Consider the following 13,122-nt stretch of genomic DNA (forward strand, 5'->3'; position numbering starts at 1 on the left):
ATCGAAGTGCTCTGGCAGGGAAGTGGCATGGTTTCATTTGGGTTTTTAAAAATCACTCTGACTTCAGTGGGGACAACAGGTTGTGTGGAGACTTTGCAAAAGTCTGAGAAGGAGAAGACAGCAGTGTGAGCCAGCTTGGTGGCCATCCACAGGGAGAGGTGGTCCATCCTCACAGTCTCATTCTTCTGGCCTCCTGTTGCTATCATGGGCTTTTCCAAGTTAGGTGATCTTGGCCGCGTGACTTTTCAGCTCCTCACCTGTAAAACAAGAGGCTCAAGCTAGATGATGCACAAGGCCTTTCCACGTCTGGCACCCTGGGGAGAAGCCTCTTGTTAGAGCAGTGCTGACCATATACTTCTACCCTGAACCGTGGAGCTTTGGTTCCTGGCTTAGGGGAAGGGAATTGATGCTTTTTAGCAAATCAGTAGATTCTCCAGAAATTCTGTCTTCAGTAAAGACTAGGCTGGAATTGAGTCCTGGACCATCTCAACTTCTGTGGCCTTGTGTTCTCAGTGAGTGTAATCTCTCCCTGCAGCCACCACCTGCATGCATGACAACAAGGCTCCGTGGTTTTCATACAGGCGATCTCACTGACCCTTACCCACTCAGAAGTAAGAGGGGACACCGTGCCGCTTTACAGTTGAGGGAGAATGCACAGTGGGAAGTGCCAGCACAGAATCCCAGGGATACGAAATCACGCCAGTGCTGGGGCGCCTGGGTGGCTCAGTCAGTTAAGCATTCAGCTCAGGTCATGATCTCACAGTTCGTTGAGTTCGAGCCTTACATTGAGCTCTCTACTGTCAGCACGGAGCCCACTTCAGATCCTCTGTCTCCCTCTCTGTCTCTCCCCTGCTCATGTTCTTCCTCTCTCTCAAAAATAAATAAACTTTAAAAAATAATCAAAATCATAAAATCATCCCGGTGCAGTTGGGGTTACAGCACTTGAAAGCCCTTCAGACCCATGTTACCTCCTCCTTTGCACCCCATCCAAGACACCTCTTCTCAGTTTCCTTCCACCACCAGCCTCCTGAGCCTCTTTGATCAAAATCCTGAATTCCTTTGTACTGTTGTCTTACAGCCTCTGAGTGTTCTCCCCTGCTGTGGGCCAGCAGACCCTTGTTCTGTGGTTGTCCAGATCAGGTCTCGTCCTTTCATTCCCATGGGTCACGTGTCGGCTGGGGCCACGTCACCTCAGGCAGAGACGTCTGCAGCCGCCTCCCAGCTGGTGCCTTGACCTCTCCTCACCCAGCCCCACGTACGCAGGGCAGTTAGCGGCACTGCCTTCCAACAGGTTTTTAGTGAGGTGCTGCTCTACTTAAGAAGCTCTAGGCTTTTCTTTACCCGGCATGCAGAGTTCAAATTCCCCAGACTGTCCTTCAACTTCTTTGCTCTGGGGAAGTTAACTGCTTTTCACCCTCACGCCCCCAAACTTGCACACCAGTTTGTACACACATACAGATTTCCCAGTTTCCATCTGGAGGGCTTTGAACAAGACCGCCCCCCCCCATTTCTTCTCTGTTCTTCTAAGACCATGATCATCAGCAAACCTCAGATCATAACTAGTCTTCTTCAAAAACATTTTTTTAATTTAAACTGGTCTATGATAACTTGTTTTCTTTTCCTACTATATATAAAGACCCTATTTTATTAAAAAAAAAAATAGGGTGAGGAGCACCTGGGTAGCTCAGTTGGTTAAGCATCTGACTTCGGCTCAGGTCATGCTCTCATGGTCTGTGAGTTCAAGCCCCGCACCGGGCTCTGTGCTGACAGCTCCGAGCCTGGAGCCTGCTTCAGATTCTGTGTCTCCCTCTCTGCTCCTCCCTGACTCATGCTCTGTCTCTATTTCTCTCTCAGAAATTAAACATTTTTTAAAAATAGGGTGAGAATTTTTATATCTTTAAATGTTTTTGGGGGTGCCTGGGTGGCTCAGTCAGTTAAGCATCTGGGTTTGGCTCAGGTCAAGATCTCATGGTTCATGGGTTCGAGCCCCGCGTCGGGCTTTGTGCTGACAGCTAGCTCAGAGCCTGGAGCCTGCTTCAGATTCTGTGTCTCCCTCTCTCTCTGACCCTCCCCTGTTCACACTGTCTCTCTCTGTTTCTCAAAAATAAATAAAAAACATAAAGTTTTTAAAAATGTTTTTGTTACCCAAAATATGTTTAGTACAGAAAAGGTTAGAAAAAGAGAACTGGGGACATTGTTAATGACCCGTATCGATATTTTAAGGCCTATAAATACTACTGTGTGCATATATGTATAAATATTAAAATATTTTCTATAGTACTATAATCCTAGAATTTTTGTCACCAAGCACTATACTGTGACTATCTTTTCATGTCAGTAAACATGTAGATAATCATTTTCATGGCTGTATAATCTTCCTTTGTATTAATGTAGCCCAGTCTGCTTCACTAGAATCTTAGTGTTCAACTCTGCTCACTTTTAAAGTCAGTCCGATGTGCTCTTCGCTTGCCTTTGCAGACATGCAGTGAGCGTCCTGAGGCTCTCGCTCCGCACCGACCACAGCTAGGTTTTAAATCTTGTACGTGGGGGAATCCTGTCCTAGCTGTTCACAATGCGAGTGTGATGAAAGCTCGTTGGTTGAAAGAAAACTTCTTCTCCAAACTAAACTACTGCGTATAATTTGTGCCACCAACATCATTTTTGATGTGTTCCTGAGGGTCTGCCCCATGCTAGGCTTTCTGGGATTAGCGTCTGAATCTTCAATGTTGTCACCAGTTCACGGGAGTTAAAGCATCACTCAGACCTTAAGCTCTTGGCTTCCTACAAAGCATTAAATAATTAGTTTCAGACCCAGGCCAGTGGTCCATGGGCCTCCCCTGGTGCCTTCTCTCCCTCTTGTCTTTCTGACCACCAGCTTTACCTGTACCTTAGGGCTACATGCTGGCAAAAATGCAGGCTTCCTCAAAAAAACAAAAACAAACAAACAAAAAAGAAACATCACACCTTTTAAACTTTTCATCAGTTATTTATTTCTCAGGATTTATGAGCTTCATAACTATTTTTCTTCATGACATTTGTTGTTTCTTATCAAAGTAATACATGTTCATTGCAGAAATTTTGGAAACTACAGGTAAGCAAAAAGAAAAGTCACCCACAGTCTTACCACTGAGCTATAATAACATCCAACTTAAGCTTTTGTTTTTAAATGGATATAGCTCTACAAGACTGGGGTCATATCATGTGTGTTATTTTCCTTAAAATGTACTATAGGGGCACCTGGGTTTCAGTCGTTTAAATGTCCAACTTTGGCTCAGGTCATGATCTCACGGTTCATGGGTTTGAGCCCCGTGTTGGGCTCTGTGCTGACAGCTAGCTCAGAGCCTGGAGCCTGTATTTCACCTCTGTGTCTCCCTCTCTCTCTGATCCTCCTCTGCATACACTGTCTCTCTCTCTCAAAAATAAATAAAACATTTAAAAATTTTTTTAAAATGTACTATAATATCCTTTCCTACCATCAAAAAGTCTTCTACATCATTATTAATATCTTCATAAATGTAACAAAATTATCATATAATCCCCTGTTTTGAATATTTAGGTTGCTATTCTTTATTCTTTTTTTTTTTTTAAGATTTCTTTTATTTTTAAGAAATCTTTATACCCAACATGGGGCTCTAACTCACAACCCTGAGATTGAGAGTTGCATGCTCCACTGACCAAGCCAGCCAGGCACCCTGCTATTCTGTATTCTCGACAGCAGATTTTTAACAGACAAAAGAGGGAGAGATATGAAGCACTCTAGGAATTTTCTAGGAAACTAGGGCAGAAATAGATGAATGGGCCTAGAATTGAGTGATTGAGGTTCCGAGATAAGCTATTTCAACTTTACTATTTGACCAAAGAGCAGCCAATGTATAATAGAGTTTGATTTTTAAAACCGCCCCACTGGGGAATTTCGATAACAAACTTCCCTGATGCCCATGACGTCGGGAAGTGAAGCAGGGAGTGGGTGGGGCCAGTGGCAGGTGTGCTGTCACCAAGGGAGGAGGGAAGCAGAAGGAAGAGCCAAGAAGAAGCCTGGAGGAGATAGAACACAAGAAAGAAAGGGAAGGAACCTTGACCCCAAGGGGAGAGGTCTGTGCTTTAAACACCTATGGGGGATATTCAGAGGACAAGACCTGGGAGAGTAGCTAGGCGGTGGTCAGGGACACAGAGTGAAACCCCTCACCCCCAGGACCCACGACCTCCCTCCTGGGCTCTGGCCTCAGGGGATGTAGGAAGTGTTCCTTACCTCCTAAACCTTCTCCCTCTCTCCCTTCCGTCTCTCTTGCGGCTCAGGTGGTTGGCCATGCTTGTGATTTCTGTCTGGTGAAAAGTTCCTGAAGCAGGACACACAAGGGGTATCTTGGAGAGAGGAGGAGAAAAAAAGTTTAATATTTTCTTTAGAAATAGAAAAATATATTTCTATATTGAATAAATAATATATACATCCAGTGGATAAAACTCAAAAGATGTATAAAAGGGCAAAAAATGTTTTATTCCCGCTTTGGTCCTTTTCCCATAATTAGTGTTATCACTTTCCCATGCATCTTCCCAGGCACATTTTATGCACATATTAGCAAAGGGTCTATATTCTCTTTCCCAGCCTTTTTTCTTTTTTACTATACCTTGCTCTATGTGTTTTCCCCCACCTAAGATATATTGAAGATTGTTTTATATTAATACACAAACCTCTTTTTTTTTTTACGGCGATTAAGTATTCTATTGTATGGATGTACAATTTTAATTTAACTAGTCCCCTATTGGTGAACATCTTCATTGTTTCCAGTCTTTCACTATTTTAAAAAATGCAGTGAATAACCTTATACATAGATTAGTTCCCAAATATATGCTTGTCTATAGGATATATTCCCAGAAGTGGAATTACTGGGTTCAAAAGTATGTGCATATATAATTCTGATCAGTCTCGTCAAATTGCCTGGTATACCTTCTCTAGCAACATGTGAATGTTTTTTCCCCACACCCTTAACCAAACACCGCACCAAATGGGGCATTTTGATCTGTGCCCACCTGATAAATGAAGCACGGTGTCTTAATGTCCTTTCGTTGTACTTTTTGACTTTCGGTATGAAAATTTTCAAACATACAAAAAAATAGAGATAAGTTTAATAAATCTTCATCTAGACTTAACAACTGTTAGGTTTTTATCATATTTGCTTGTCTGTTTGAGGAGTTGAAGTATTTTTAAAGTAAATTGAAGATTGCCGTGACATTTTACCCTGATACTTTAGTATGTGCCCTGAAAAACAAGAACATTTCTTACCTATCCATAATACCGCTATTTCCCCTAGCTTTATCCCTAACTTACAGCTATGTGCCGGCAAAAATGCAGACTTAATAAAATTAACATCAATTCTAATCTAAAACCCACTTAATATTCAAATTTTCCAGTTGTCTCAAAAATGTCTTTCATAATTAATCTGTTCAAACTAATTAAGGACCATTTATTAAATTTTGTGTATATGTTTATACTTTTAATTTGTATTTCTATGAATAGCTTGGACAATTTTCTACACATTGAAGAGCATTTTACAGTTTTTTTTCTGTTAACTTTTTGTTCACAAAATATGTCCATTTTGCTCTTAGATTGTCAGTCTCTTTCCTCATTACTTTGTATATGTTCTTTATATCCTATGGGAATTGGCCCTTTGAAAGATGTTACCAATATCTTTAGTCATTTGTGTGACTTTGCTTATAGTATTCTAACCCACACAAGTTTTAATTCATAGGAGCAGAAGTTTTGACAGAAGTTTTTTTTAATGTAGTTGAACTTTCAATCTTTTATTTTCTGCCTTTTTAATTTTCTGTCCTATTTAGGAGGACTTTTTCTATATGAGCATCATTAAAAACAAAAACAAAAGCATTCAACCATGATTGGTTTTGGTATTTTTATAGTTTCATTTTTACCTTTTCAGTTTTTATCTAAATACCTGGAGTGTGAGGTATAAATATAAGTTAATTTTTCCTGAAGGACATCTGATTTTATCCACACCTTTTACTCAATAATCCTTCTTTCCCCTTTATATTTGAAATACCACCTTTATCGGATATCAAATGCCTATCTATGCTTGGGACTACTTCTGTTCCATCCATGTGTCTATTCATATGCTAGTAGCACACAGTTTTATCATTGTACCCGTATACTGTGCTTTATTTTCTGATAGAAAAAACACCTGGGAAGGTCTGTTGCTCTTCTTTTTGGAATTTTCCTAGCTATGTTGTTTTTCCAATGAATTTTCTCATAGCTTCTTTAGTTTCCCCCAAATTTAAGTTATATAATTTAAATATATTTAAAATAATATTCAATACATAGATGATTTTAGACTAAACGGACAGCTTTAAGATACTGAGTTTTCCTATTCAAGACTTGGATGTGTCTTTCCACTTGTTCAAATCTTTTGTACACCTCAGGAGACTTTTAAAAAGGTGTTCTGGGGAAACCTGGGTGGCTCAGTCAGTTTAGCTGCTGACTCCGGCTCAGGTCATGGTTCATGAGTTTGAGCCCCACATCAGGCTCTGCACTGACAGCAGGGATCCTGCTTTGGATCCTCTCTCTCCCTCCCTCTCTGCCCCTCCTCTGCTTGCTCTCTCTCTCTCTCTCTCTCTCTCTCTCTCTCTCTTTCTCCCTCTCCCTCTCAAAAATTATTTAAATAAATAAGCATTTTTAAACATGGCACACATATTGTGAATCCCTTTGAAACTGTATGAAGGAGTTTCATTATGTAGATTTTCACACTTCTTTGTAAGCTGAAACACTATTATTTAATTATTATCATCATCATCATCATCATTGAGGGCCTTATAAACTAGTGACTCAGGAATTGAACCTCCCATACTCAGTGGTTTCTTTTGCTTTTAGTATTAAATCTAAACTTCTTAGCCTTTCCTTCAGGGCTTTCCATATTCAGTTTAAACCCTGTTTTCCACATGTTTTTTTCTTCTTTTTGTTTAATGTTTATTTTTAAGAAAGAGAGCACAAGTGAGCACAAGCAGGGGAGAGGCAGGGGGCTAGAGGGTGGGGACAGAGGATCCAAAGCGGGCTCTGTACTGACAGCAGAGAGCCCAATGCAGGGCTTAAACTCACGAACCATGAGCTCATGACCTGAGCCAAAGTTGGACACTTAACCGACTGAACCACCCAGACGCCTCACACATTTTTTTCTCACCTGTAGCTGCTCAGCCCTTGAACAAGCTCCCTCCTTCCTTGTCTCTCTGGGAATCTCTCTCTTCCCTGCTCCCCTCCTCCTCTGCCTGTCCAAAGAGGTTTTCTTTATGAGAAACCTCCTTGACTACTCCAGTCAGAAATGACCTCTCTACCCTTTGGCCCATGACCATTTATTATATGTGCCATTTATCTGGTAATTAATCCAATGTCACCTTGTGACAGCTTTTGTATGTTCGTTTTAAAATGAACTGTCCTTAGATGTCTGGATGGTTCAGTCAGCTAAGTGCCCGACTTTGGCTCAGGTCATGATCTCATAGTTAGTGAGTTTGAGCCCCACATCAGACTGTGCTGACAGCTCAGAGCCTGGAGCCTGCTTCCAATTCCGTGCCTCCCTCTCTCTGCCCCTCCCCCACTTGCGCCCGTGCTCTTGCTCGCTCTCTCTCTCAAAAATAAATAAAACATTTAAGAATTTTTAAATGAACTTTCCTTTATCTCTTGTGTGGCTGTAGAATTAACTGCTTGTTGGTTCTTATTTCCTCAACTAGATTATGAGGCCTTTGGGGAGAGTGAGTCTGCCTTGTTCTCCCCACACCATCCAGGACAGGACCCTGCACATAATAGTGGTAGTAATGACAGGGTACCTGGGTGGCTCAGTCAGTTAAGCATCTGACTTCAGCTCAGGTCATGAACTTTCGGTTTGGAGTTCGAGACCTGCATCAGACTCTGTGCTGACAGTTCGGAGCCTGGAGCCTGCTTTGGATCCTTTGTCTCCCTCTTTCTCTGTTCCTCCCCCGCTGACACTCTGTCTGTCTGTCTCTCTCTTTCTCTCTCATAAGTAAATAAAGATTTAAAAAAAATTAAAAAACAGTAGTAGTAGTGATGATAACAGTGATAGCAACATTTACACTAGCTTTCTGTGTGCCAGGTACTATAAACTCACTTGTTAGTAGATAAATATTTGAGTCTGAGTTTTACAGGTCTATGTGACCTCAAACCAAACCTTAGAAAGGGAATGTAAATGAAAGATCACTCAGTCACAGTATCCAGACACTTGTTCTAGCCAGCTGGTCAGAGAAAGTGAGTTTTCTAGGGGAAGTCCTGACACGTAGGAAGGACTGAGGATGGCCCCATCCTGGGAAGGAAAAGGAGAAGAAGAGGGGCAGGCAGGAATGGAGAGGCCCTAAGCCTGAGGGCAGCAAAGGCACAGGGTTTTCAGAGGCTCTGGTGGCTTTGAGTTAGACCATGCTGGTAGACCTGCTCTGTTTCCTGTACTGGATGAGTTAGGGGTCTGGAAATGAGGTCTGGCCCCTAGCCAGCCCTTGTGGAGGACTCCTTTTCACAGAGGGTCCCTGCAAGATGGCCCATGTCCCCTGGAGACAGCAGACCCAATGCATGGCTCCTGCCCCAGCCTGTCCACACCCCTGGGGCTCCCAGCCCAGCTGGCCCTGGGCCACCTGCCTCTCCTGCACTTGGAAGCCTCTTGATGGGCACCCGGACCATGCTGGGAGTGAATTTGCTGAACATGCCGGTGTGGAGCAGCCAGAGCAAAACAGCTAATGGAAATTAATCCCCACCCCTGGGCCTTCTCTCTCCTTATGATCATTAGCCTCTCAGAATCCCTCCCGTGTCTCAATACTGCAGAGTGTTTCGGGGTGCTGGCAATTCTGGGCAGTTTCACCCCAGCCTTCAAGTGAAAGGCAGCCAAGAAGCTGCCTGCCTGAGTTCTAAACCTGGGGCTCTAACATTTTGGGGTCTACGAGGCTTCATTTTTGTGTTGAAAACTAGAGAGAGCTAAGGGTAAGTTAGGATACATCTGTTCCAATATATGTGCCAGCCCCACAGCCGAGAATTAAATCCCATGTCCCCAGCTAAAAGTACTTTCTCGCCCTTCACCAAGCACAAATAAATGGGTCTCAGTACCCATGTAATGAAATTTTAGGTTTCTTAAAAACAGGAAAAAGAGAAAGGAAGAAAGGACTTTAGTTTTTTTGACACACTTATCTCTAAATGGGCTAAAAATTTCAGCTCCTTGATCAAAGCTCCATGATCAGTTAGAAGGGCTAGCCCCTTAAAGAACAGCTCTCGTTTAGAGACACCTGGGTGGCTCAGTCACTTAAGCATCTGACTTTGGCTTAGGTCATGATCTTATGGGTTTGTGGGTTCGAGCCCTGCATCAGGCTCTGTGCTGATAGTTCAGAGCCTGGAGCCTGCTTCAGATTCTGTCTCTCATGTCTCTACCCCTCCCCTGCTCGTGCTCTCTGTCTCTCAGAAATGAATAAACATTAAAAATAAAAAAACAGTTCTGGTTTCTAGGGAAGGCATCATGGGGTCATGGCTGGTTCTGTTGAACCCAGACAAGCCCCAGAATAAATGCAATTGCTTCTTGTCCATTATATCATGGAAACTTTAGTTACATTTTGCTGAATAGTCCTTGGAATCAGGAAAGTGGTTTAATTTGCTGCCAACAGAAGAGTAAGGCGGGTTTTTTCCCCCTGAAACTTTGCCCAGAGGCTGGGTATGAATGAACGCCATTTAAATTTTCTATTTATCTGAGACTTGTAGAGTTAGTAGTAGTATTTTTCTTCTTCGTGGAAGTCTTACTTAGATGGCTGCCATTGAATTCTTTACATAGGACTCCAGAGCCCATCTTATTTATAACAGAGTATGTCTGCCTCAAGGAAGTGGCTGTCTTTCCTGTCCTTGATTCCCGTCTCCCCCCAGAGCCTGGCACCTAGCAGTTGCGCATTGGCTAGGTGAATGAATAAGTGAATAATGCGTCTGAGTTCCTCACACTAAAATAGCAGTGCAGTAGGAAGGCATTTGATGCTGAGGCTCAGGAACCGCCAAAATTATACCCTTGAGGCCATGCTGGCGGGGCTTCTCTTTTTGTTGTTGTTAAATAAGATATTTAATCATTTAAAAAAGCCATTCCTTCCATGGTTTGGGCTCAGCCAAGCAGACGTTGAGCCTGCCCCCCAGGGCTGACATCGCTCCTGGCTAGGCTGCTCTGAGTCTGGCCTGGCTCTACCCAGCCCCCACACACCCTCCCCAGGGTTCCTCCATGGCTGTAGGCCCTGCCAGCTCCTGCACCGAAACACCCGAAGCCTGTGGTCACAAACTGTTCACTAGGGCCAATAGAACAAGGGTGTGCCTTCCTTCCCTCTTCCTCCCCTTTGTTTCTCTTTTCGGCCACTCTTCTCTCTTCCACTCCCCCCGCCCTCCATTCTTTGTGCTATCCCAGCTTCTGCCCTGTCTCCAGCATCTTGTTCAAGGTTCCCAGCCCTCACTAGGCAGGTTGCCAGCATCTGTTTTACAGGGGTGCCAAGGGCTACCTCTCCTGAACTGGAGCGGCCTGGGTGAGAAGCCTGGTCAGGTCCAATGTTGGTTTAGAGCAGGGATGTCTGTGAGCTCTCAGGTCGAAGAGAAACTGCCTGCCATGCTGAGGGGAAGAGATGCGGCAGAATGCAACAGACAGCCCCCAGCCCAAGCCTCCCGTGTGCCTAACCCCATGTGGATCATACACTCTATGTGCCTTGCTCATCATTCTCTGCCTACCAGGAGCTTCTTCAGGGCAGGCAGTTGGTTTTACCTTTATGTATTATCAGGCCTAGCATGCGCCTGCCACCGACAGGAGCTGAATACATGTGCACTCAACCACAGTACAGCTCTGGAACACCTACCATGGTGCAGGCTCTAGGCCTTGGGGATATAAAAGTGAACCAGACAGACTTTGCTTGCAGGAGAGAAAGGCTTTCAGCTCCTATGAATGTGAAGTGAGACCTAAATGAGAAACATCTATGCAAGGGTCAGGGCACACAAGGGGAGCCCTAACCCAGGCAAGGGGTTGACAAAAGCTTTCTGGACAAATAGGAGTTCAGTGGAAGGGGTGGGGTGGAGTGGAAGAGCCAGAGAGACCATTCTAGGCAGAGGGAATGTTTGTTGGTTGGGTAGATGGGTGAACCTGTCATTGAAATATGAGCTTGCTGATACAAAGAGACAGAGTATTCTGCCAGGCACAGGAAAATAAGTGGCTGAATTAGGCGTGCCTAGCCACTGGACATAGAATGTGGTAATAGAAGTTATTTCTTCATTGCCCCCAGTGACAGCCCATGGACCCATGTTGCCCAAAAGCTATACTCTGATCACCAGTGTTCCTAGGAAGGGGATGGAATGGAGACCTCAGCCTACTTTACCAGGGATTAGGGGACCGTGGGATTAAGAGAAATCTCTTCAGCCCTGTGTCACGCTGCATATTGACACTCCCAACCCTGGGCACCTCACTCAAGACTCTTCTCATCACTCAGATGAGCGGGAAGTGGTTCAGAAGAAGACCTTCACAAAATGGGTCAACTCAAACCTGGCTCGTGTGCCCTGCCGCATCACTGACCTCTACAAGGACCTGCGGGATGGAAGGATGCTCATCAAGCTCCTGGAGGTGCTTTCTGGAGAGATGCTGGTAAAACCCCTTTCTGTGTTGTGGCCCCTTTCCCTGACCCCTGTGGCTGGTGCTATGTCCCCTCTTTAGGAAAGACATAGTCTGTGGGTATCTCCAGTTCTCATGACCTTCCAAGGTTTCTCCTTATTCTTTTGGGAAGTTTCATTGCTTACTGATGTGAGAGGTCCATGCGGCTTCCTGAGTTCCCTGACCTCTACTCATAATGCATTGTCTCAGGGCCGCTCCGACCTTTCATGCTTCTCCCAGAGGCCATGCAGAGCTCTTGACTTTCTCCACATGGGGCCTGGGCATCTGTGGCTGGCCTGCAGCGGACCCTCCATCAGCAGCCTCATGCAGGCTAAGATGGATTATTACCCAGTTGGAGAAATTTGCATCCTTCTTGGAACCCAGAGGAAAGCATGGAAGATATTTCCCTGTGTGTTCTATCACTCTTACAAGTAGGAATCTATTACAGGTCCTGTCAGTGGTAAGCCACCTGGCAGTAATGTTGTCTCTGAGGGAGACCCAGATGAAGGTTCATGTTTTGCTCAGTGACTTCCATTATGACCGTGGGCCTATCAGTCAGGACCTTCTTTGCCTTGTTTCCCCCCATGGATAAAATGATACCTGTGCCTGATGAAACACTAAGATCCCTGGGGTTTGGATGAAAAGGTACCACATTTTTCTGTTGCCTTTTCAACTCCAGGCAGCTGCCTTTTACACTGTACTGAAAGCCCACTAGAAAGAATTACCACTGGGAACCCTTCACATGATGTGGCTACTCCCAGTGGTGGTCCCCTTAAGTTTCGGCTGGGGCCATTCAGAGATGGGGAAGGAGGAGGCTGGGTGGTGAAACAGACCCTGTTATGTCATTCACCAAACAGAAAGCCACTCTTATCACCAACCCACAATTAATATTTCTTAGAAATGTGCTTGGCACATAGTAAGTGCTCAATTAACTATTGTGTTACTGCTCTTGAATGTCATTTACTACACACTCAGAAGGCTTTGTTCAGACCCTGGAACTGTACCAACACAGCCCAATTGCAGAGCTCTGGGTGCTCAAGGAAGGGGGAACTCTAAACTTTGCTGAAAGGATGGGGTTGAAGAGTGGCAAGCAGTGAGCATGAGAGTTGGGGTTTGGCCAGGAGGGTGGAGGACAGATGCTAATAGCAAGAGCTGGTCTAGGCTGCAGCCACCTCTGAGGGGTGACCGCGAGGTCCCTTCATGCCCACGGGGCCAATGCTGTCCCTCAGCCGAAGCCCACAAAGGGGAAGATGCGCATCCACTGCCTGGAGAATGTGGACAAGGCCTTGCAGTTCCTCAAGGAGCAGCGTGTGCACCTGGAAAACATGGGCTCCCATGACATCGTGGATGGCAACCACCGCCTGGTCCTGGGCCTCATCTGGACCATCATCCTTCGCTTCCAGGTGAGTTCCTGGTGGGGCAGAGGGAGTGGAGGGAGACTTACAGGGCCAGATAGGGCTTAGGAATCTTATAAGAC

General features: G+C 44.7%; 1 protein-coding gene across 1 annotated transcript in view; it reads left to right on the top strand.

Moving 5' to 3' along the window:
- The window catches only part of SPTB (spectrin beta, erythrocytic), a 123,470-nt gene that overhangs the window by 61,620 nt on the left and 48,728 nt on the right, over window positions 1-13,122 (top strand). Inside the window, exons 3-4 of the mRNA XM_029950777.1 lie at window positions 11,488-11,639; window positions 12,875-13,048. Of these exons, the coding sequence (XP_029806637.1) occupies window positions 11,488-11,639; window positions 12,875-13,048 (326 nt within the window). The remainder of the gene's footprint in view (window positions 1-11,487; window positions 11,640-12,874; window positions 13,049-13,122) is intronic.

Source organism: Suricata suricatta, chromosome 9 (genome assembly GCF_006229205.1).
Source record: "Suricata suricatta isolate VVHF042 chromosome 9, meerkat_22Aug2017_6uvM2_HiC, whole genome shotgun sequence".
NCBI lineage: Eukaryota > Metazoa > Chordata > Mammalia > Carnivora > Herpestidae > Suricata > Suricata suricatta.